General features: G+C 44.7%; 1 protein-coding gene across 7 annotated transcripts in view; it reads right to left on the bottom strand.

The window, feature by feature from the left end:
- THOC5 (THO complex 5) overlaps nucleotides 1-24,944 on the bottom strand; it is a 33,907-nt gene extending 8,963 nt beyond the window's left edge. Inside the window, exons 1-18 of one of the 7 annotated variants that reach the window (XM_036823472.1) lie at nucleotides 24,861-24,944; nucleotides 24,071-24,183; nucleotides 22,736-22,867; nucleotides 20,645-20,675; nucleotides 20,233-20,376; nucleotides 19,208-19,321; nucleotides 18,962-19,059; nucleotides 17,164-17,310; nucleotides 15,649-15,763; nucleotides 11,897-12,029; nucleotides 11,142-11,174; nucleotides 9,805-9,882; nucleotides 9,091-9,131; nucleotides 8,762-8,861; nucleotides 5,332-5,440; nucleotides 1,590-1,691; nucleotides 938-1,034; nucleotides 275-389 (exon numbers count right to left, since the gene is read on the bottom strand). In XM_036823472.1, the coding sequence (XP_036679367.1) occupies nucleotides 275-389; nucleotides 938-1,034; nucleotides 1,590-1,691; nucleotides 5,332-5,440; nucleotides 8,762-8,861; nucleotides 9,091-9,131; nucleotides 9,805-9,882; nucleotides 11,142-11,174; nucleotides 11,897-12,029; nucleotides 15,649-15,763; nucleotides 17,164-17,310; nucleotides 18,962-19,059; nucleotides 19,208-19,321; nucleotides 20,233-20,376; nucleotides 20,645-20,675; nucleotides 22,736-22,782 (1,504 nt within the window). In that variant the 5' untranslated portion in view covers nucleotides 22,783-22,867; nucleotides 24,071-24,183; nucleotides 24,861-24,944. The remainder of the gene's footprint in view (nucleotides 1-274; nucleotides 390-937; nucleotides 1,035-1,589; nucleotides 1,692-5,331; nucleotides 5,441-8,761; nucleotides 8,862-9,090; nucleotides 9,132-9,804; nucleotides 9,883-11,141; nucleotides 11,175-11,896; nucleotides 12,030-15,648; nucleotides 15,764-17,163; nucleotides 17,311-18,961; nucleotides 19,060-19,207; nucleotides 19,322-20,232; nucleotides 20,377-20,644; nucleotides 20,676-22,735; nucleotides 22,868-24,070; nucleotides 24,184-24,860) is intronic. The other 6 variants (XM_036823470.1, XM_036823474.1, XM_036823471.1 and 3 more) reach the window with 6 other exon arrangements.
- Between the last annotated feature and the right edge of the window lie 899 nt (nucleotides 24,945-25,843).

The following is a 25,843-nucleotide window of genomic DNA, read 5'->3' as shown; positions in this document are numbered from 1 at the left end:
CATGATGCTCCTGACCAATCTGCTAACCTGGGCCCCCAAAAGGCTTTGGGCTGACACAGCCCTGGTGGCCCTGAGGGGAGCTCAGACCTCTGCTTGGCGGCCTACAGCTCTCCCCAGTGGCCCAGCTAACACCTCTGCTCAACAAGAGCCAGAAAGCCAGCCCGCTTTGATTTGTCATCAGGATTCAAGAAATCTGAGTGCAGGGCTCCGTGGTCTTTGTCCCTGCGTTGTCTGAGTGGCTCTCAGGCCACAGCCCTAACTAGCACCAGCTTACCCAGGGAGGCAAACTGCTTGTGGAGGGCCAGGCGGGACTGCACCCTGGTCTTCAGCAGCTTCATGGTGGTCTCCATGTGGCTGGCGCTCAGCGAGTGGTCAGCGATCACAGTGTGCTGTGGAGGACAGCGAGCGGCACGCGTTAGTAGCTCCCCATCCCTTCCTCCAGGCACCCCCCTCTCCTAGGACCTGCCTGCCTGTGGCAGCCTGGACCACCCACGTCCTGAGATGCCTTCTGGGGACAGCCGGGTTTCCCTGCTGTGACAGGCCAGAGGCTGAGTCCCAACAGGAACGATACAAGCTGCTGAGATCTTGAGAGGCTGTGGAAAAGGAAGGCTTCTGCTAAGGTGCCAGGTCCCCTGGGGTTCATTTCTGGCACCTTCGTACATAAGACCAAGGGGTGAAAGCACCTGGAGCCGCACTGCACGCAGGGCAAGGATCCAAGTTACTTTGACCTAGAGGGCTAACAGGCTCATGGCAAAGGCAAAAGGTACCTAAACACTTGTAGGCCTTGGACATTTTAGTATCCCGAGTGGAGGGAAGATAGATCATAGCCCAGAGGGATAGCATTCTGCTAGTTCAAAGTCCCAAAGCCCTTCTGGAGTCTGTATGGGAGGAGAGAAATAGAGGTCCTCAGCCAAGGGGACCGGATCAGTGGACACACCTGGGGTTGCTCTTTGGGGAAGTGGAGGCCACCCAGCTTCTGCACCCACAAATAGGGATGCCCTAAGTCAAGTACGTAGTCCCTCAAAGTCAGGATGCTGCAGGAAAGAACACAGAATGAAATGATTCTATAAGTCATTTCTGCAGTGGTCCCCGGATATATCCCTCCTCCCACCTTCTCATCCCCCCAAAACAGAACGGTCCCACAGGCTCAGCTGCCAGCAAAGCCTCTTAACTTCATCAGTTTCCTACTGCGAATTTCATCTCTCCTAGTCACTTTTCTCTTTTTCCCTTGGCAGCCTTCAACTCATTAGCAAATCTCAATAAAAAGGCAGTGTACTTGATCTCTTCATCAGTCCACCAATTTATAAAATATTTTAAAAATTTTAATCCTCAGAAAATTAAAATGTTAAATACATCTATTATCACGTTCCCAGAGTTTTGATCCTTCCACCCTTCCCCACCCTCCATGGCCTCATAAGCAGGAAAAGGCATGTGTTCTCTTCTCTGGATAGAGCACTCCCTCCTGCCCCGCCACCTCCCCTGCCCCCTGGGAGGCCTCTGGCCCTAACAGGTCTCCAGCTTTGGGTTTGAGCCACAGGAGAAACTCAGAAGCAGAGAGGCTGGGAGAGGAGGAAATGCTGCTGACTCACCCAACTTTATCAAACTGATACTGATTGGCTGGATTTGGAGTTTTCTTTCCATGATCCCCAGGATACAAACAGCTCAGGACTGAGTCAGGAGACAGCAAGTCACTGGAAGAGGGAAAAGACTGCAGTGAGAACGCCGGCCAACCCATTGCTTTGATGCAGACGTGGGCATTTGGCGGTGATAACGTCCCCTCTCACTGATGATCAAAGCCAGACCCTTTATATGCCTGAGGTCATCAGATACTCATAACCCTATGAGGTAGGGAGTATCATCATTTCCATTCTACAGAGGAGAAGATCAAGGCTTTAAAAGATATGGCTTGTCCAAGATCACACTGCTAGTAAGTGCTGGAGCCAGGATTTATTCTATTCCATCAAAGACAGTAATACTCTTAACCATCAATTTTTTAAGAAACCTGTCCCTTCAAGAGTTACATGGTGACCAGAGCCTTTTCCTCAGGGGAGCAAAGCCCTGTGACACAATAGGAATAATCAGAATTTTCATAGGAGCAAAACAGATTCCTTCTACCCCAGAGAGATCCAATGTGAAGCTTTGATATTGTGCCTATCTCACTTTTTACCAAATCTCATGCTATCACAGAAATAGGTCCCCTTTAAAATTCCCAGAAAAAGATATATCACATAGACTGGAGACAAGGTGACCTAGTGCTGTAAGCAGAGAGACACGGTGATGCCACAGCCACCTACTCACAATGGTTGAACATGTAATTAAACGTGGCAATCAGAGGAGATGGGGACAGAATGGAGTAATTTGATCACAAAGGTCAATGAAGCCCATCCTTTCCCTTCACCAATGGGAGCTCCCCTTCGCCTTCCAGGGACAGCATCAGGAGTGACTCAGGCGGAAACTGCTGCTCTGAGCCAGCAGGCCTCCAGGAACTTAGCACCGGGAGGGTGGCAGCTTCTGGCTCTGCCCTGCTCTCTCTCCTGACAGCGTCTCCCTGCACCACCACGACCCCCGAGGGTCTCTGTCCCCTTCGCTGCTTCACACAGAGAACCAGCTAGAAAATGAATAATTGTCAGTCTTTTAGCCAATGTTTAGTGACTGTTACTTATATACAGAATCAGCCAAAATGAAACAGAACAGATAAAAATGCACAAGATTAGGATTTTAAATGGACGAAACCTGATGGAAGAATCAAATCTTCTCGACAAAATTTCCATCTGCAATATGTGGCTCAGGACAACTGAATCTGGTAAAAATAATGGCCATTAAAGAGAAGGCTATATACTCATAAAAATATGACTATTCAAAAAACTATTCAGTTACTCGTCTTTGTTATAAAGTTTTAAAAGAAGAGATTTTTAAAATCTTTGTAAAGTGGAAATGGAAAATAATTAAAAATAATTCAATGCCTTAATGAAAAACTGATTAATGAATTAAAGTGGCCTAATGGAGATCATTCTGGAAAACAATTTCCTGAGGAAAATTCAGCAAGGTTCATATAATTCTGAATAAAATGTTTATAATAAAAACATGAATTTCCTAATGAATTAAGAGATCCTGGCATCAGTCGTCAATGCTGCTAACATCTCAAAAATAGAGACAGCCTGTGCCTCCTGATAAAATCACGCAACGTCTCTGACACAGTGCTGCACACCCACCTCCCCCGCTAAAAATGGAATCTGATCAGGTCTCTAACTCTACCTACAATTTACAGGAAATACAGGGGGAGGGAGTAACACGTTCAATTGTACCACAGGGATGCAATCATCAAAATGCAGCCTGGGGGAAACCTACAGAGCAAACAACTTACTTTCCTCAACAAATAAAAGATGGCAGGACATTCAGATGGAAAGACACTTGAAAGAAGCTTCATCCAACTACAAAACATGGACCTTAAAAAGATCCAGATTCAAAACCCAAACTGTAAGAACAAAACTAACAAAGAACACTTATGAGAAAATCAGGGAAATCTGAACTCTGACTAGATAATTGATATTAAGGAATTAGTGTCATATCGTGATTAAACTGAAATTTTTTAAAAGTATCCCTGTTTTAGTTGATAAATAAATAAAACCACACACCATGGTGTCTCCATGGGGCCAAAGCAGCCTTGAGCAAAGGCCTCTAGGCTGGGAGTCTGAAGTCTAGGCCCAGAACTTCCATAATTGGATATATGCCCCTGAACTCAGTTTCTCCAACTGTAAAATAGGGGGATGAGCTAGACAACACCTGAAGGCCCTTAAAGAGCTAATCCTGGCTTCAGGGTGGTGTTTCCTTTTGGGTTTCCTCCCTCTTTGGGGACCAGGGCAATGACAGTAGCGTAGTACCATGGTACACAGGCCCGGATGGCTTTGAATCATCACTCTCCACGCACTACCCATGACCTTGGGGCAGCCTCTTAACTCTGCAGAGCCTCAGTTTCTTCACCTTGTAGAGCTACTGTGAGAGTTAAATGTGATGATGACAAACACGGCTGTCATTTACCAAGTGTTTCACCTATGCTAAGCATTTTACCTGACTGGCACAGCCACCCTGGGAGGGGATCTAATTAATGACCAGAGTGAGGAAACAGACTCAGAGGCCAGGTAATCTGGCTAAAGGTGCACACACAGCTGTGAGGGGAGACCCGGCACTCGCAGAGCTCATAGTCAGTCTGCAGTCCTGCCCCTATCACAGTTATGTGCAGCGCCCCGCAGGGGAGTGGGCTTCAGCGCACACTGGGGCCAGCCTGCAGCCCCGTGACATAGCAGATAGGACATCTGAGAAGTGAGCAGGAAGAACGATCACGACAAAGAGCTCCACTGTGGCCAGGGCCATCATGGGGCCCTCGAGCTGCTCACTGGACCAGCACTGCAACCGGGCACTCTGAAGAAGCCAGTCCTGGGCTCCCTCTGCTGGGGTGAGATGGGAACAAGGTCAACTCCATCCAGAGTGCTCGGGGTGGTCCAGCAACACTCTCAAGCACAGGGACCAAGGATGCAGCCTGAAGGGGGTGTGGACTCTAAGTGCAGGGTTGAAAACCCAGGGGAAACGCCACCATCAGGCAGGCCTGGGAAGAGTCCCACCCCACCAGGTACCAGACCCACGCCTCCCTCACTGGTCTTTCTACACCTGACGTGAGGACTCACTGGAAGCAGGTGGGGCAGGGCCGGGAGGCGTGCCAGGCCAGGTGAGCCTATTTCACCCCCAGGCCCTCTCGGTCATCCTCCCTTCCTCCCACGCTGGCTGTGGAACAAGCAGCCACAGTCAGGGCCTTTCTGGGGATGCTCCACCTGTGGCTGCCACTACGTGCCTCTGCTCACCCTCCTCAAGACCCCCACAGGGACCCGCCAGTCTTCCTCCCGCTGCCCAGGTAGGGACAACCTGGGACTGAGCTGAGCTACAAAGTGAAATCCCAGCACCTTGGGACAGAAAGAGACAAGAAAAGAGAGGCCTAAATTTGTCAACCTGGTAAGGTCTGCCAAATCTCACTTTCACATTCACACTCTTTCCACTGGTGTAAAAGCTGGTGCCCTGCCCACTCAATTTACAACAGGCTGTAGTCACTTCTAGCATCTGCTGTGTAGTAAGAGGACTTCACCAATTCAAGTCAGTGAGTGCTTTCTAAATACCTGTGATGTACCAGGACTTCGGGGCTGTGTGGACGTGACAACAGAAGCCAGTGTGGCCGTGAACTCCACTCAGAGCCAGATGAGGGAGGATCCGAGAGGAGCCCAGCACCAAGGCTCCCACCACACCCCCTCCCACGCCCCACCCCCCGCAGCACCTGTCCAATACCCTGCACTGATGGGGGTGATCAGTTCTGTGGCGGTTGTCACTTTGGCTTTTACCGTCATGATGTTGAGGTTCATGAGGTAGTAGAAAGTCAGGTGCAGTACACTGTCATCTGGAGGGGAGGAGGAAAAGAAGACATCATTTATGAGTTCAACACTAGAAGAGCGTCAAGAGTATTATAGAAAGGAAAGTCAACAAGACTTTTAAGATCTTTCACTACAAAAACAACTTGATGGCAACTTAACATTGAGTAAAAAAAGAGTCTCTACAAATTCTTTGCTACTCCTCCCTCCAAGAGGTGGAGCTTCATTTCCCTCCCTTGAGTGTGGACTGGACTTAGAGACTCTGCTTCTAATACAACATGGAAAGGAAGCGATCAAGGGATCACCAAGTGATCTGGGTTAACATCACTAGTAACAAGACGAAGTGATACCTCCGACCCCTGATAAGACGTGACGGTGAACACTGCCATCTGTGGTATTCCTTCCCCAAAACCCACAACCTCAGTCTAATCAGGAGAAGACAACAGACAAGCCCAAATTGAGAGTCTTTCTACATAATACATAAACCTCATCTTCCAAAGTGTCAAGGTCACGAAAGACAAGCAAAGACTGGAGGAGACTAAGGGGCATGACGACTAAATGCAACGTGAGATCCTGGATTGGATCCTGGAAGAGAAAAAGGACACTGGTGGAAAAACCAGGGGAATGTGAATAAGTTTGGTAGTTAATAGTATTGTACCAATGAAATTGACACTGATTTTGATAACTGTACTGTGGTTAAGATGTTGATACTGGGGTGAAAAGGAGGTGCGAAATCTTTGTATTATCACTGAAACTCTTGAGTCTAAAATTATCTCAAAAAATTTTTTATGAAAAGGCAAAGAGAGGACAAATGTGTAGAGTGTTTCCATTTATGTAAAAAATAAAAGGCGAAGGGGATAAGTATATACTTGCGTAAAAGCTTCTAAATGCATAGTTTATTTCTTGAAAATACATAGGAAACTGTCACAATGGTTGCCCTTGGAGGTAATGACCAGGACCAGGGTCTGGAAGTCTGGGGTGAGAAGGAAACTTACATCTGACTGCTAACTCTTTTTTTTTTTTTTTTTTTTTTTTTTTTTTTTTTTTTACAGGATGAACAGAAAATTTTATTTTCACCCACTACAAAGTGTTTCAATAAAGATCAAAATCTTACAGAAAGGAAATTTTGGATTTCTGAGGTAGGCTTACACCAATTTATCTAACTTATCTGATGTTAGATATCACTAGCAACGCCATACTCATCTTAAGGCTTAATCAGTTTGAATGCTTGATTATTCCATCTTTGCCAATGAAGGCTCATTAACTGGTGCTTTTATGTGTTGTAAGGAACTTAATATTACTAACTGTAATCATAAATATGATGGTAGGGTGTGGTACAATGGTCATCAGTTATGTCTCATCTCACTTAAACCTGACCCCCAAAATAATCTCTTTTCTTCCTATCTATCTATTGCACTATGCTCACGTTACAACCTTTCAAAGATTTCTGATTTTTGCCTGCTACTCTTACATTTGGGCTTGTCATTTTCTGTGCTTATGAGTACTGATGCCAATGTGTTCCTATTTCACAAAAGCAACTTGCTTTATCTTGAGTAGTTTTGTCATATTATACTGAGTCACCTAGACCAATGCTTCTCAAACCTTCATGTGCATAGGAATTATCTGGAGGTCTTTTTAAAATGCAGATTCTGACCGAGTAGGTCTGGAGTAGAGCAAAAGGTTCTGAATGAATGAAACACAGAAGCCCGCACCTCTCTTTGGGGCCTAGAGACTGGAACTCAGAACACAGAACACAGAACCTGGCTGGATTTAATAGAAGCAAGAAGAATGTTGTCTTAGCAGTTCAGTTATCTTTCTAATAAGTCCACAACATAAAAATCAGATAAGATACAAAGCAGTACATAAATTAATGTGTCAACTACCATATGATCCAGCAATCCCACTCCTGGGCATACATCCAGAGAAAACCATAATTCGAAAAGATACGTGCACCCCAAAGTTCACTGCAACACCATTCACAATAACCAAGACATGGAAGCAGCCCAAATGTCCATCAACAGAAGAATGGATAAAAAACAATGAAATAATGCCATTTGCAGCAACACGGATAGACCCAGAGATTATCATACTAAGTGAAGTAAGTCAGTCAGAGAAAGACAAATATCACATGATATCACTTATATGTGGAATCTAAAAAAAAAATGATACAAATGAACTTATTTACAAAACAGAAACAGACTCACAGACTTCGGAAACAAACTTACGGTTACTAAAGGGGAAACGTGGAGGGGGGATAAATTGGGAGTTTGGGATTAACATATACACCCTACTATATATAATATAGATAATCAACAAGGACCCACTGATAGCACAGGGAACTGTACTCAATATTCTGTAATAACCTATATGGGAAAAGGGTCTGAAAAAGAACGGATATATGTATATGTATAACTGAATCACTTAGCTGTACACCTGAAACTAACACAACATTGTAAATCAACTATACTTCAATATAAAATAAAAATTAAATTTTAATTAATTAACTAATGTGTCAATAAATTGCTCAGTTACAAAAGGATGGTTAAAAAAGCCACCTTTGGGAGTTCCCTGGTGGTCTAGTGGTTAGGATTTGGCGCTTTCACTGCTGTGGCCTGGGTTCAATCCCTAGTCAGGGAACTGGGATCCCGTAAGCTGCGTGGCCAAAAAAAAGAAAAAGCCACCATCACGTGTGTGTGTGTGGTGTGTGGGCTGGGGGGGATCCTGGAAAACATTAGGGTAGTTCTAGAAGTTAAAAATAAACAAAGAAACAACATAACAAAATAAAACACAACCTCCTACCAAAACATCGCATTGCTTTATCTCCTTAGTTGAATTTAAGACTTTTTAAAAACGTTCTTCAATGTTCTATGGGATAAGGAAGTTAGTGACCAAATTCTAGTTTGTTTTAAAGGCTGCTGACTGCTAACTCTTATCCTGCTGGGATGCTTTACCATGTGCTCCTTTACCCATATGAAGCCAGTTTCAAAACCCATCGTCTCTGCAAAATACAAAGTTCTACTTATATTTATTAAATTAAGCAGGTTGGTCATCTTACTCAAAGCCTGCATACTCTTGGCAACTTGTTCTGTGTATCTAACCTGTCAAGTTCAGAAAGAGGTGTAGTTCCATCAAGCATCCCTAATGTGTCTGATGTTTTTGCTATGTTTTCAGAGTTATGGCTTAGGAGGGGGAAAAAAATCAAACTCCATGAAGAACACCACAGGAAAACCGAAATATGAAACCAGAATCTTTTCCTGGGCAAGGAGGCATCAGCTTGCTGGACCCCGCAGAGCGGCAGCTGGCTGCACTCCTAGGCGCTATGAGATCCCCCAGACCAAGGGGAGCCAGACCTTTGCACTTCAGGTCCAGCATGACGGACAGCGGGTGCCTCTTCAGCATCTCCTTGCGCTTGTCGTCCAGCTGAACTCCCAGTGTGGGTCGCCGGCGTTTCTGGACAGAGGAAAGGGTCGAGCTGGTAAGCACTGCTCATGGGAATCTCCTCCATCCCCCTCTCCCTGCTGGCCAAGGCCTCACCACCGAGACCCGTGCTTCAGCTCTCCAGCTGCCAGGATCCCAGCCTCCCTTTCTTTTAAACCTCTTTCTTCTGCTTCTAGGGAGGATGGCACCCGCCAACTAGTGGGCCCCTAGGGCAGCCGCTCAGCACTCCCCACACTCTCACCGTGGTCTGCTCCTCCTCAGCATCCGAGTCACTCTCGTCATCTGCAGCGACAGAGAGAAGGCAGCTCGAGGTGAGGGGGCTCCCAATTCTCCTGAGAGCACCTCAACCCAGGGCGCGTAATAGGGCCCAGGCTTTTGTAAATGGGTTTCTTTAGAATAAATAATAAATTTGCTGCTTCTTATTCAGTATAGAAAACAGAGTGATGCAAGGAAAAGAAAAATGACCTACAATCCCATCACCCCTGGTTTTCTTTAGTGATTTTTAATGTCATCCTATGGACCACAAGCTCCTCCACTGGTGGTGGTGGTGGCAGTAGTAACAGTAGTATAAACAACAATAACAGAAGCTCATATAATTTGAGGGGTTACTGTGTGCTGAGGACGATGCTAAGGGCTCTGCATGCATGACCTCATTTAATCCACATAATAATTCTACATGAGGTATTACTATCTTGTTTTGACAGGAGAGTAAACTGAGGCTCCAAAACGTTAAAGAACTTCCGTAGGATCAGTGAGCTAGTGAGAGGCAGGCTGAAATCCAAAGGCAGTGCTTTTCCCTGTCTACCCCGAGCACTAAGACATTAAAGCTAAGCTCCCTGCCACACAGAACAAGTACGGCTAATTACCAAAGGACCAGCACTGGCCCTGGGTGGTGACCTGGCATCCCTGGAACCAGCTACGGTAGACGTGGGGGAGGATCCTGACCACCACTTACCTTGGGAGTCCTCGGGAGGCTTGAACAGAGCCTTGGCCTCATCCACGCTGCCTTCAATCGCCACAGACAGCGTCTTATCTAAGAGCAAGAAACAGCTTCCTGTGAAAGCTGCTAGAGAAGGAGCTAGGCTACACGAGTAGGCCCGCCCTGGGGCTGCACTTCCTCTGCCTCTGTCACAGCTTCTTACTGACCGGGGCTGGAGGGCAAAAGTCCTTTCTCCAGATGAAGAGGAGCAAGGTGGGAAACCTAAGTCTTTTTCCCATTATTTACTGAAAACAAGGAACCCAAAATGCAGATTCCTGGCCAAGCATCACCTGAGACTAGGGGTGAATGCCTCTCTTTTCAGGCTTACACCAAGGCACAGAAATCCAAACCGATGGCCTAAAGCCACACGGCACAACTCTACCAACTGTCTTAAAGGTTCTCATCCAGAACCTGTAACTGTCCACATTCTGGAAACGACAGCTCTCCCCTCAGTTCTTATTCTCTATTCTGCACTACACCAAGCACCTGGTACCGTAACATTTAACTGGGATGCAGCAGGACAGTGGGCAGGAACCTGGAACCTGCAGTCCAGTCCCGGCCTGAGTCTCTGCTCAACCAACTCCCAAACTTACAACCTGGAAAGTTATGTCACTGCTCTGAGCCTCAGTTTCTGCACCTATGAAACAGGGACTTGACAAATGGTGGCTGCCCAGTTGGGCTAGGAGGACTGAATTTTAATTATAAGATTACTTTTAAAAATTAATTTTTAATCCTCACAGCAATCCTATAGGAGCAATACTATTACTCTAGCCATATACAGATGAGAAAATTAAGGCTCAGGGAAGTTAGATACAACAGCCAAGAGGTAAATAAGCTAGGATTCAAGACCAAGTCTATTCAACTTGAGCTTGGTGTCTCAAACACAAAGCTAAGTGGCCTGCTCCCTGCACCAGGCCTGACACCTCAATGAGCGATGCCTGGGCCTGCCTCTGTGCAACTCCGTGGGTCTAGCGCTGAGAGATCAGATAGGCCATCATCCTTCCTTCTCCATTCAAAAGGGTATACAGAGACGCAGAGAGTCACAGGAGCCTGAAAGGGTTTGTTCAAGTGCATAAAGAGGGATGACAAACTTCCCCCAAGTGGCAGGCCACTGAGATATTCCTAAGTGGCTGACCACTGCTTATCTCTGACAACCCTCATGAACCATCACACCTCATCCCAAACAAGCTAGCTGCCCCCATTAACACTGGCAAATGCTAGACTGTTCTTCTGACTAGTTCCTGGAATTCTACAGTAAAATGGGAATGGAAACATGCTGGGTTTTAAACACAAAAGAAAAGAAAATTACTCACCCTGTCTAGGGGGCTGGGAGGATTTCATATGAGCTGATGATGAAAACAGGAGGGAGAAGAATGGGGAGGGAGAGGATGAAAAGGACCAGGAAGACACAAGAAGAGAGACAGTAATGTGTTGATGCCCATGGCTGGGAGGAGAGGCATGCACTGGCGCAACGTGTGTCTGTCTGATGCAGTGGGGTGGGCGTAGGGAAGAAAAATTTAGGTGCTGGGTGAAAGCTTGCAGTAGGGCAAAAGGTAGGATCTCTAAAAGCTTCTCAAAATCCTAGTGGAGTCATGGGCTGCCTTCAAGCTTAATGAGGACACCTCCTCTCCTTCCGTAATTCACTGTTACGACATACAGCCTGTTCCAGGGCTTGGTGAAAGCCTGAGACAGCTGGCTGGGACCTGTGTTCACCAAACCCTCTCTCTGAAGCGAGCAGGAGGCACTGATCCACCTGCCAAGCGTGCCTTGATGGGGTGAGCGCTTGGGAGGCCAGATAGGCTGCCTGGGCACTGAACACAACAGCCGACCAGTCAGGCTCATCAAAGATTCAAAGCCATCCATTCTGAAATGCCCATCAGGTTAGTCCAGCCTCAGGCCAGCTGGTCAAAGCAGCCATGCTGGGCAGTGCAGAGGGGAGGCAGCATCTATCACCCGAGGGCTTCTGAGTAGGGCCAGGAGCTTTCCTCAGCAGGAGTTGCTTCCAAATGACTCAACTGGCCACAGCTGCTGCTCCCACAGCCCCTCCCTGCCCAGCCCCCATACTCACCACAGGCTTGCCCATACGCAGTGGTCTGGACAAAGAGGACATAGAGGGGAGGTGGTAGGTGTCGGGCTGTCTCATACTGCTTGTGAGCTTGGTCGAAGGGCATAAACAGGTACTCCTGCACCGGTAGGGAAGCCTGCAAGCAGGGAAGAAGGGATTTTGTTTTTCTTTTATAGGCAGTCCACACAGGAACATGTGGCTTCTTAGTTACTTAGTTACAGTTTTTTATTTATGAAAGTGATAGCAGCAAAAAACAGTAAGAAAATGAACTTTAAAAAAAGATACTATCCGCCTAGCATCAAGAAAACATCAAATACCTAAATGTCAAAAGTGTGTCAACCTCTACATAAACACCTGAGAAATGAAAGATCTAAATGAATGGAGATATATGCCATGTTAATGGCCTCCAAGGCTTAATACTGCCCAGATGTCAATTCTCCCCAAAGTATCTATGGATTCAATGCAATCCAATCTAAATCCCAGCAGATGAAAATAGACTAGCTGATTCTAAAACTTACATGTAAATAAAAGAGGCCAAGAATAACAAAGATAATCCTGAAAAATTAAGTTGGAGGACTTACATTATTTAAATGTTACTGCATACTACAATGTGTCCATTCTGGTGGAATGCAGTCATTCTTTTTTTTTTTTTTTTTATATATATCTATTTATTTATTTATTTATTTATTTATGGCTGTGTTGGGTCTTCGTTTCTGTACGAGGGCTTTCTCCAGTTGCAGCAAGCGGGGGCCCCTCTTCATCGCGGTGCGCGGGCCTCTCACTGTCGCGGCCTCTCGTTGCGGAGCACAGGCTCCAGACGCGCAGGCTCAGTAATCGTGGCTCACGGGCCTAGCCGCTCCGGGGCATGTGGGATCTTCCCAGACCAGGGCTCGAACCCGTGTCCCCTGCATTGGCAGGCAGACTCTCAATCACTGCGCCACCAGGGAAGCCCCGTAGGACTTACATTATTGAGCATCAAGACTTCTGATAGAGCTAGAGTAATAAGTCAGTGTGATATTGGTGCACAGACAACTAGATCACGCACACACAAACCCAAACATATACAGATATCTGATTTATGACAAAAATGGCACTGCAGAACAGTGGGGGAAAGAATGGTCTTTTCAATAAATGAATCAGCTGAATACCTGTGGGGAAAGAATCTGACCTTCACCTCACACTATATACAAAATTCACTTCCAGGAAGACTATAGATTTGAATGTGGAAGGTTAAACAATAAGGCTCTATAAGAAAATACGAGAATATTTCCATGACCTTGGGACAGAGAAAGGAAAAGACTGATAACTAGATCGTATTAAAATTAAGAACATCTGCTCATTAAAGGATACTATTATGAAAGTGAAAAGGAAAGATATCTGCAGAAGACTCATCTCCAGAAAATATAAAGAATTCCGGGCAACCCAACAGAAAAATGAGCAAAAGACTTTAACAGGCCCTTCACAAATGAGGTACTCCAAAAGCCAATTAGTATATAAAACGTGCTGTGCTCAATGTCACTGGTCCCCAGGGAAATGGAAATTTAAACCATAAAAGATACCCTCCAGAATGGCTATAATCAAGAAAAATGACAACATCAAGTGTTGACAAGGATGTGGAAAATTAGAACTTTCACATGGTGATGGTGGGAATTTCAAAAATCAGCACAATCACTTTAGAAAATTGTTTCACTGAATACCAAAGCTAAATATATGCATAGCATACTATGATCCAACAATTTCATTCCTGGATATATATTCAAAAGAAATGTGTACACATGTACACCAAAGGACATGTATAAGAAGGCTCCTAGTGGCATTATTCACAACAGCCCCAAACTGGAAACACCCCAGATCAAACACTAAACATCAATGAGAATAAATGAACTCCTGGTACTCACAACAACCTAGATGAAACTCACAAACTTTGAATCAAAGAAGCCAGACACAAAAGAATATGTACTATATCATTCCATCTATATAAGTTAAAAAACAGGCGAGGACTTCCCTGGTGGCGCAGTGGTTAAGAATCCGCCTGCCAATGCAGGGGACATGGGTTCGAGCGCTGGTCTGGGAAGATCCCACGTGCCGTGGAGCAACTAAGCCCATGCACCACAACTACTGAGCCTCCGCTCTAGAGCCCATGAGCCACAACTACTGAACCCGTGTGCCACAACTACTGAAGCCCGTGTGCCTAGAGCCCATGCTCCGCAACAAGCCACCACAATGAGAAGCCCGCACACCACAACAGAGTAGCCCCTGCTCGCTGCAACTAGAGAAAGCCCGCGCACAGCAACAAAGACCCGTAGCAGTCAAAAATAAATTAATTTAAAAAACAAAACAAACCAACAAAAACAGGCCAAGCTAACCTGTGATGTTAGAAGTCAAGATTAATGTTATGGGGTGGGGGGACAGTGACTGGGAGGGGAATAAAGTAACTTCTGGAAAATTGCTAATGTTCTTGATTTGGGTGCTGATTACACAGATGTGTTCACAAATGTGTACACAGTGAATATCCACTGAACTGTGAGTATGCTTACGAGTTGTATGCTTTTCTTTATATAAAATTATTTTTTTTACGTAGTATATGTACATTTTTTTTTAAGTTGTATTCGAGTTTATAAGGCAAAAATTCCCAGTTCCCAACCACCAAAGGTAACTTAATGGTTTGGTATGAAAACATACTTTTCTAAGCACATACATGACTTACACATATATACAGCCATTCGAATACTTTGTAAATGAAGGTATACAAATGGGATTATACAACATGTTCTACAACTTGCAGTTTTTGATTTCATAATTTAATAGATCTTTCTGTCCAGTTATTCTGTAACAGGATGCTCCATACTTCCATTATAGGTGTAAGACTGAACCACACAAGAATTTATTTAACCTGTACCCTATTTATTTAACCTGTACCCTATTTAGGAGCATTCAGAGTGTTTCCAGTTAACAGGAAAAATTTAAGTACAACCAAAATTTTTAGTTTCTGATTTTTGTCCTATATGAAGTGTTACTGAACATATTTGTTAACTCTAATTCTATGCCTAGAGTTGAAGAGAAGAAATGTAGATCTTGCCAAATCCTACAAAAGTGAATTTTCAATTTCACTAGGGTCCTTTTACAAAGTTCCTCCATATTAGCCATTTACCCTGCTTTATAAAACTATAAAGATTTAGATCAAATCTGGCTTCACAAAGCAAACAAAAATCAGGTCACCTATACAGAAAGAAATTACATTTTACAGGTAAAGTGGGGACTTTTCCTCCTAAGGTACCTAACGGTTTTCAAATATGAGTAAAGTTATTTTCAGAGCGAGTAGATTTGCTCAGCAGCTGGCCCCTGAGGTGCAGTCAGAGGGATCTAATAGACATCTGTGGAAGAATGCTTAGATACCCGGGGACTGTGGGCTGGTGGAGATCATGCAAGGTGTAAACTAAACTTACAGTTTGTGAAAGCGTTTTACCCGGAATAGGCGCTGGGTGAAAAGAAAACGCCGAGGTACGTGTGTGTATACGTTCCAGAGCCAATCCTGCCAGCTATTCCTCCACACAGGACACAACCTTATCACACCTGCTGTGGGCATGCAGACGGGACCATCCTTGCACTGTGCTCTAACACTGATTAGGGTTAACAGACCCGACAAAACCCACAGGGTGATGTGGCTGCTGGTGGCCTCAGGTCAGCAATGTGTCACTGAGTGGTGAAGGCAAAGCAAAAGCCAAGGAGGTGGCGGGGTGTGGGGAGACCCTCACCTGCATGATGCTGTTGAGACGAGGCTGGAGGCTACTCAGGTACTCCTTCTTTACTTCAATCTCCTTAAGGATCTTCTCCTTGTTGGACAGGCACTCTCGGTACTTCTCCGCCAGCCTGTTGGGGGAAGACAGAGCACTGTCGCCTGATGCTCTCCAGGGACATCCCAACACACCTGTTCACTATCAGACTCTACCTAATGACAGCAGTCACGATTATCTGCTAATGTTTACCTAGCACTTACTATGTGCCAGGCACTTTGGAGAATGGTTTACAAGCATTATGGCATTTAATCCTTATAAAAACCCTGGAAGATAGGGACTTTTTTTTATCCCCAAAGGAGGAAACGAAGGCTCAGGGAGGTAGATAACTTGCCCAAGGTCATCCAGTAAGAGCAAGCACAGAGCTGAGCTCTGAACCCATGCCTGTCTGCTCCAGAGGCCGTGCCCGTGACCACTGGTGTCACCTACTGCTCCGTTTCTTGCCTCAGAGGCTAGACCCAGAACTTTCACAAATATATGGACTCAGCAGCTATAGGACACAAATGAGGCCCATGGACCTGAGTGGGGCAGAGTGGGGATAGATTCCAGACCAGAGCCAAAGGAATGGAACACTTATGGCTTAGCCAAGGGCAAGTGATGTACTGGACAGGGGTGTGACAGGCCAGCCCCATCTGCTAAAAAACTGACACCAAGTCCCTAAGATCCAGACTCAGTACTTATTAAATTCATTATGCAGACCAAAGGCACAAAATACACTCAACAACAGAAAAAGGCAAGGAATTAAAAACAGCAGCTTCTCTGACAGAAAATAGAACAAATGTGCCAACCAAAAGCCCTGGAACTCGTGTACAAACATGAAAGGGAAAAAGGTCACCATGATGGAAGGGATGCAACCATAAAAAGTCCAGTATGAAAAAAATATACATACCATATTCTAAGGAAGATCTAGATTAAATTACACAGTATAGACATTCTACTTACAGTTAATAAATAAAAGCTCTTTATTAGTACAAAAAGTTTTATATGTAAAGGGGTGCCTCAAAGCATTATTTATGATATCAAAAAAATGCAAACAACCTAAAAGTCCAATTCAATATGGGAACAATTATGTGATTTACAATTTACCCTGGAATGTTGTACAACCTTCTAAAATAATGTTTGCAAAGCTTTGCAATACCACACAAATATGCTTACAGGTGGGGGAAAAGGCAAAAAAAAAAAAAATCAGATTAATAATACAGAAGGTACTTAGATCTTAGGCACTAAAATTTTAAAGGAAAGGTTACTCTTTCTCATAACGGCGTTAAGCAATTCCAACCCCACTTATGATACAGTTGGTCAAGTGTGAACTGCTAAGTGTGAATTAATCACAAAACGGGATCTGGTCTTAGAGACAATTCTGCTGGTTCCACAGTGCTTTGCTATCTGATCCTGGGTCAGGGTAAAGCACTGTTCCTCATGGATAAAGGTCGGTGTCTGCACAGGTGAACAAGATCAGGAAGGAGGAAACGCTACCTTTTCCGCTGCTCCAGCTCCCAGTCCAGACGTGCAAGGGTTTGCTGGTGAGGGTCTCCCATTGTGACTTCCGCCTTGCTGATATCTGGAGGAGCCTCCTTATAAAACTCCTCTAAGCTGACCAGATCGATTTCTTCGTGCTTTGACCTGCAGTCAAAAACTCAATGTCAAGCTGCTGCCCTCAGAAACCCAAACTGTGGCTTAAACAGGCCCAGAGTTCCACTCCGTGTATGTCAACTCAGCCCTGGTCTACAGCTACCTAGGAACCTAGAATCCAGTCTTCTCAGCAAATGCTCATTAGCAGGTGTTTCAATGTGAAGAGAGGTAGTTGGTGACATGCCACAGGATCCTTATCCATGTTGCCCAAGCTTTATATCCATGATTTAGCTGAAGACCTAAAAATACACTTATGAAATTTACAGACCTCTCCAAGCTGTGCAAGAGAGCTAAGAGCTTAAAGAATCAAATAAAAACACCATGGTCTAGGTCTAGACTGTCAGGCTGAAACCAAGAAATGCCATTTAACAGGAATAAACATAAGAGTCTACACTTAAGTTCAAATTATTAACTGCCTAAATATAGCATGGGGAAGATCCAACATAGTATGACCAGATGTGAAAAGATCTAGAGGCTTTAGCTGTTCATGTACAGTGATACACAGTAACTGAGATGGGGATTTTTATCTCCATTTTTCAAATGAGATGGAGGCTTCCATCAGTAAGCAGCTTGCCCAAGGTCACACAGCTAGGGAGAGGCAGAGCTGGGATTTGAACCCAGGCTGTCTGATTCCAGGGCCCCTGATCCTTCCACATGGCCACCTGCCTCGCTACAGGGTTTGCTGGCTTTCATCTGAACAATGGTTACAGGTGGAGCATCATATATTCCTTCTTTTTAAATAGTACTATTTTTGAAACTTCTTGTAAGTCTTAAACTGAGAGTTTATTTCCTCCATGAACCCTTCTCCCAGGTTCCCCCAATGATAATATCTTATCTAAGCATAATACATTGTCAAAACTAGGAAACTGACAATTGTACAATACTATTAACTCAGGTACCTGATGTGGATTTCACTTCTATTAGTATTTAAATATTATTATGTGGATGGATTTGTGAAGCAGATAAAGACACCTCTCAAAAATCAGCATACATCAAACCCAATGCCTAACGTGGTCCCCCTCATCCCAAGTTTATTACAAATAAAACCTGACTCCTTTCAGTTTACACAAATAGATCTGACGAGGCAAGAACACATTCCCTTCTCTTATTTTGTCTATTCCTTCCTCTTTCACATCTCTCAGCTTGGATTTGCCAAGGGGCATCACAGTTTAAGGACACTGACAAACTGTAGTTTGTTCACCTAAAGGCAGCTAGGCAGCAAGAAGTTCAGGTTCCAAATAATGAAATCCATTTGCAAAAATGAATTGCTGGAACTTTAGAGAGGAAAGCTGGGCCAAAAGGTTAAAAAGATGTAACTGAAGTGAGCTGCTCCCATACAGGGTGCTCAGGAATCAAACTGGTAACGCAAAGGCTCTGCCTGCTGGGGAGAGACAACTGTTTTTCACCAGGTTCAGAGCGCAAAATTCAAAAGGGTCAGACAGGCTTTTGAGGTTCTTTGTGCAGCCTGGAACTACTGCTTCCAATTCTCCCACTCAAAGTGATCTATTCACCCTTCCCCCAGATCCTGTAGTCTCCAAGTGCATCTGACTTCTTTTTAAAGAAACTGGCTCACACTGAGCTATGCAGGAAAAAGCAGTTACCAACAGACCATCTTGCCAAAGCCCTGTGCTCCAAAACTCACTTAAACTCCAGACATTTGGTGATCTCCTTCTGCAGGTGCATCACCTCATACAACAGGTTCTGGAGCTGCAGGTGATAGGCGTCCACTTTCTGCTTGGCCTGAAAGGAGGACAAGGTCAGAGGTGAGTGGGGCAAGTCGGGGTGGGGTGGGGCAAAGCAGAGAAGCAGCAAACTCAGAAAAGGGGTAAAGGAAATTAAAGAGGGGATGAGAAGGAGGAAGAGGAGGGTTAAATCTCTCAGCTCCTACCTCATGAGTCTGATCTCTTCCTTTCTTCAACCTGATGTGGGCTAATCGGTTAAGCTTTTTTAGAGTCATGAAATGCACACAGCTCTGGATCCTCCGATCTTCGATCTCAACTGCCTACAGGCCAAAAAAACTGGTAAAGACCTTGACAACAGGAGCTGGCTCAGCTTCCTTCAGCCCCTCACTGCTCATCCTCATCCAGAATCAAAAACAGACACTGGAAGGAGCTCAGAACCATAAGAAGTGTCAGGGGGAAATGGAAGGATGACTGTATAAGGGAATGCTTAAGGTTCCCAGGCATAAAAAACTAATTCCTGCTTGGACCAAAGTAACAGGAATCAAAGATGGAGCAAAGGCAGCCAATGCAAACAATAGCTGTCTCTACACAATGTACACAGAGATCCTAACAACGGCAACATCATGCCATACAACTTGACCTCTGTAAACAACATTACAGAATAATGTAAATGAAAATAGCAGAAGTACAGCTGTAAAACTTGACTACAGTAAAATAGATAGAATGTAATAATCTTAACAATATTGGCCAGTATAAGCACAAATAAGTGAGATTCCTGGAAAAATATGGATTGTTTTGTTTTGAACTTACCCATTTAGTTTTCAGTCACACTGTTTTGCTTCTCTGCCCTGAAACTTTTTTTTTCATTTAATATTAATACTTTAATTTTTGGTCTCTACGATTTTTTTGTACATGTCTAGCCTTACAATAGCAATGGTGATTGACATGTACCATAATTTCTCCACACCCAGCACTTAATAAATACCATTTGGATGAATTATCAAATTACAGTTATGGAAAAAATTAATTATCCTGTACTTCCATGACTGTAATTGATGACTGGGTGGTGATGTTACAATAAATTAATAGGCAGGTATCTGGAGCCCTCAGGCTCTAACCCCCTGATGATGGCAGGACGTAAGACCAATATAAAGAAGGGCTCTGATAGGTGCGAAACAGGTCCATCCATGCAGACCCACCAGGTCCGTGTCCTCCCAGTCCCACTCCTTACCGCATCCTTGCCTCCCCTGCTCTTCAGGTCCTGGATCTCGGCCATGAGCCTCTGCAACTCTTGGCACGTGTACTTGTACAGCTCATAGTCTCTGCCAGGGTCCCGCAGGTCCACCTCAGCCTCCTCGCTGTAGTATTTACCTTCCTGTGGAGGCAAGGATACAGGCCTTGGGTGGAGAGTAAAAGTCTCTCTGTTGGAACAGGGACACTTGGCTGAGATAAGTAACAATGAAGCCCCAAATCAGGTCTCTAAAGGATCTGGTCTGCAAATCAAATGTTTTTCTTCTTTTCAAAATGGAAAAGAATTCCTCTTTTCCTCTTTCTGATTATAAAGTAATGCATGCTTGGTGTCAGAGATTCAGAACATACTGAGGAGTATCAAAAACAAAATGAAAACTCGCCTATAATCTCACCTCCCAGCCTGAAGTAACTCCATTGTTAGTACTGTGGATAAACACATTAAAAAAATAAATAAAATAAAATGGGATCATATTGTTCATGCTATTTAGTGCAATTTCCCATCATAATAAATATAAATCTCCATCAAAATGGCTACATATAGATGAACCAGAATTCATTTAACCAAATTTCTACTGATGGGTGTTTAGATGGTCAAATCAAGCTTTAGCAGAAACTAAAATATCCTAACTGGTCTCCCAGACTTTGGAATAAACAAACACATCTCTTTAAGAGAGAGTCAGTTACAATTAAAAATATTGTATTGCATATTTGAAAGTTGCTAAGAGAGCAGATCTTAAAAGTTCTCATCACAAGAAAAAAATTTTTGTAACAACTATGTAACGTGTCGGATGTTAACTAGATTTATTTTGGTGATCATTTCACAAAATAAACAAATATCAATCATTATGTTGTACACCTGAAATTAATATAATGTTATATACCAATTATACCTCAATTTAATTTTTTTAAAAAAGAGTCAGAATCAATACCTCCCAAAGGATAAGGTTCTTCATTAATTTTAATTTCCTAAATCTGAGGAAAGCATCATCTTCCATTTAAATTGAAGCTGGTATGTTTCTCTAGCCTAGTTAAAAAACAAACAAAAACCACAACCAACCAAAAAAATCAATACAGTTAAGTCATACAACCTATGGACTGGGAGAAAATATTTGCAAACGATGCGACCAACAAGGGCTTAATTTCCAAAATATACAAACAGCTCATACAACTCAATAACAAGAAACCAAACAACCCAATCAAAAAGTGGGCAGAAGAGTAAATAGACATTTCTCCAAAGAAGACATACAGATGGCCAAGAGGCACATGAAAAGATGCTCCACATCGCTAATTATTAGAGAAATGCAAATCAAAACTACAATGAGGTACCACCTCACGCCAGTCAGAATGGCCATCATTAAAGTCTACAAATAAATGCTGGAGAGGGAGTGAAGAAAAGGGAACCCTCCTACACCGTTGGTGGGAAGTAAACTGGTGCAGCCACTATGTAAAACAGTATGGAGGTTCCTCAAAAAACTAAAACTAGAGTTGCCATATGATCCAGCAATCCCATTCCTGGGCATATCCGGACAAAACTCTAATTAGAAAAGATACATGCACCTCAACATTCATAGCAGCACTATTCACAATAGCCAAGACATAGAAGCAACCTAACTGTCCATCGACAGATGAATGGATAAAGAAGATGTGGTGTATACATAGACAATGGAATACTACTCAGCCGTAAGAAAGAATGAAATAATACCATTTGCAGCAACATGGATGGACCTAGAGATTAGGTACAATGTGAAGTCAGTCATAAAGAGAAAGACAAATATCATATGATACCACTTACATGTGGAATCTAAAATATGACACAAATTAACTTACTTACAAAACAGGTTCACAGACACAGAGAACAGATTTGTGGTTGCCAAGGGGAAGGATGGATTGGGAGTTTGGGACTAGCAGATGCAAACTATTATATATAGAATGGATAAAGAACAATGTTCTACTGCATTGCACAAGGAACTATATTCAAGATTCTGTAATAAACCATAATGGAGAAGAAAAAAACAGTTAAGTCATAAATTAGCTTGACAGATTCAAGGACAGAGAAACAGCAAAAGAAGAACCTGCTGACTACGAGAGCACTCAGGCCTCAGGAGACGTTCTTTAGCTACATGGTTCTGGTACTGTCTCGGTAGCAGACCAGGGATGTCACATCTCCAAAGCCTTAGTGGCCTGCTGCGGATGGACTGCCTTCTTCTGACCATCAGGAAAGCTGGAGACACACCATACTAGAATGCATTCTCTGTTCAGGCACTAATCATGTCTAATACAGGCTTGTTGGTTCTTGGGATGCTGCAGCTAAATCTGATGTGGATATTCAGGTCTTGAAGAGCCAAGGGAATTCCAGGCACCTGGTCAAACAGAGGCCACCTGGGAGGTTGTGCCTATGACCCTCGGCTGCTGCAAACCCACAGCCAGGTGCTTGGCCACGAGCTGCAATTTCTCAGCAGCACAGCAGCCCTGGCTGATCTCACCTGTTCAGTGTCAGAACGATTACGCTTCCCTTCAGCTGGAGCTCCATCACTTCGGATCACTTTGGGCTTTCGTTTTTTGCTCGATTCCGATGACATGGTTGTTTGGTGAGGTCAGGAGGAAACAGCAGAGACCTGTTAAGAGGAGAAAGCTTCTGAGCTTTTCCAGAGTTGGAACTGGAGATTTTCCTAGAGTCAGAATACTGAAGTCTGACTAGCAGTTGTGCCTGCTTACACTCTTGGTAACTCAAGAAAAGTCATCAACCCTCCAAAGCCTCAATTTAATCCTCTGTAAAAAGTGGAATCATCCCTCAGCCTGTTCAAAATGAACTCATCTTCCCCAACTCCACCTTCTTTAAAGGCACCACCACCACCCCACTGACCAAACTCCTCAGCCAGGCACATAAGCCCATTCTCAACACTACTGATTGATCATTGTGTGCTGCACCTTGATCTAAGCACTTTAAGGGTATGTTCTCATTTGGTTCTTATAACAAGGATCCTCTCAGATATGAACAAGCACCATTTTACAAGTGAGAACACTGAGGGTCAGGAAGGTGAATGACTTGCCCAAGGTCACACAGCTAGTGTGCTAAAGCTAGGGTCCAACACATGCCACAGCAGTGCTCCTGACAACTACATTACTGTATCTTGTAGTGTTGCCACCATGTCATCTGGCGATGCCATCAACTCCCTGGTTGACGCGAAAATTTAAAAGAACAGAACAGGGACTTCCCTGGTGGCACGGTGGTTAAGAATCTGCCTGCCAGTGCAAGGGACACGGGTTTGAGCCCTGGTCCGGGAAGATCCCACATGCCGCGCAGCAACTAAGCCCAGGCGCCACAACTACTGAGCCTGAGCTCTAGAGCCCATGAGCCACAACTACTGAGCCCACGTGCCTAGAGCTCATACTCCACAACAAGAGAAGCCACGAAGAGTAGCCCCTGCTCACCGCAACTAGAGAAAGCCGGCGCGCAGCAACGAAGACCCAATGCAGCCAAAAAAATAATAAAAATAAAATAAAATAAAATAGAAAATAAAAAATTTAAAAGAACAGAATATACATTCATGGGCCTCTAGCGTCACAAAGCATCCTCTCTCTGCTACCTCTACTGACTGTCACCAGCAGCCCAAGGTGGGCAGCACTAACCCCCCTACCCCAGTGAATCTGTCACCAACACTTACTGAGGGAGCCAATGCCTCAACAGAGTCGAGTCAGAGAAACCCTGGGCTGGAGTCTCCAGTCCTCTATTTCATGGCTATGAGTCCTGGGACAAGTCACTTCACTTTCCTCTGCATCTGATTCCTCCCAGATCAAATGAAAATAGCCACCCCTACCTCAGAGGTGGTTGTGGACATTAATGCAGGAGGCGCTCCACTGGGGCAGGCGACGAAGATGATCTGAGAGCAGGGCTTTAGATGGTACACGAGTGCTTAATAATGTTAAGCACCTACGGAGAAAGTTAATCCCTTTCAATTCTTTTTAGAAACTTCTGATTGCTTCAAGGAGAACGTGTCATTTCCCTAGTTAGTCTTTAACATCTATGAATGCCAACGTCCTTTTGTTAACAAAAGGGCTCTATCTCAGATCCTTAGACAATGAAATCTAGCCACAATTATTAACGATAACCTTTACATATTGAATACATTAATTTTTATCACTACCTTCTGCATAGGACAAGTGAGAAAAGTTTTCTATTTACGGTAAAGATTTAAATTTTTCTTTTAAAGTAAATTTAATTTTTAAAAGTGACTCAATTAAAACCCTTTAGTAAACAATCGTACAAGGTAAGTTGATTTTTCACAGAGGGACCCGAAAAGCGTTAAGTGTGGGAAATCCTGACTTTGGCAAGACAGTAGACAGTGCCTGGCCCAGACAAGCGCATAATAAATGTGAGCTGATATCACCACCACCGTGGTGGTCGTTATCTAGAAGCTGCCCTGTAAGGCCTGACGAGGCTGCAGCCATCATTTTCCACAGCAGGAAATTGAGAGTGCGGCGCCGAGCGGCCGGGGTCCCCGGAGAATGAGGACGGAGAACCCGGGTCAGACCCCAGCCCGGGGACGCCCTCGGGAGGTCCGCACACCAGTCCCAGCCCGCCCAGCCCCACCCCCGTTCTCTCCTCACCACACTGCACCCCGACCTGTCCCGGCCAGCGAGCCACTTCCGGCGGCTCGCGCACCATAGAGAAGCGGAAGGAAGGAGCGGTCGACCGGAAGTGAGGCGCGGAGGCCGGAAGCGGAGCGCGAAGGGTCCCGACGCGGCCACCAAGCGGTGCGGGCGGCGGCTGGGCTGCGAGGGGACAAGATGGTGGCACCTGGGTTGTCTGGGGCGGGGGGGGGTCCCAGCCGGCCAGCAGCCTCACGCTGCCCTCTGAAACCAGGAAACCGAGGTTGCAAGGGCAAAGACTATGTGCCTCGTTCATTCTTTCCCCAGCGCCTAAAGCAATGTCCAGCAACTAGTAGGTGCTCGGCCAAGTATTTGTTGAATGAATTTGTCGAGAGCCCGAGATAACGCAACAATGTAGTAGTGCCATGATTTGGACACTTGTGAATTTGCTTCCATAACCTGGGTTCTTAACCACTGTCATACTCACCCGAACATCCCACGCTAGCGAGAGCAGCAAGTCAAGGTGGGCATTAATCCCATCTTACCCCGCCTCTTTTCCCCCACAAGTTCATCCCCATTTTAGGCCCGATTTGCCCTAGGGCAGAGTCACAAATCTAATGCAGCATTTGACAGCTTCAAGTATTTTCTACCGCTGGTACGTATCGTACTGATGGGGTTCAGTAAATCCTACTCATCTGAAGGTAGAAACACTGATGTCCTGAATCCCTGGTTATGAAGTGTATTTCCTTCTGCCATAGAAGGAGGCCCTCCCCAAAAGTAGCTCAGGGAACGCAATAACCTCCAGTGGGATAGATCAGCCAGGTGGACCTGCGAAGCTGGCCCTGCCTGGGGCACCTACCAAATTTCCTTGCAGATGAAGAAAAGACACCGTGGTTACAGTAAATATTTAACTGGTTCCATCAGTGACTCTAGCACAAGTTTTCCTGAAACGGAGGCAGAATCAAGCTACTCAGAAGTTCATGAGGTGTGGGGGTCACTGA

This window comes from Balaenoptera musculus, chromosome 14, assembly GCF_009873245.2.
Source record: "Balaenoptera musculus isolate JJ_BM4_2016_0621 chromosome 14, mBalMus1.pri.v3, whole genome shotgun sequence".
Lineage (NCBI taxonomy): Eukaryota > Metazoa > Chordata > Mammalia > Artiodactyla > Balaenopteridae > Balaenoptera > Balaenoptera musculus.
The sequence above is the reverse complement of the archived record's forward strand: the minus strand, read 5'-3'. Positions and strand labels throughout refer to the sequence as shown.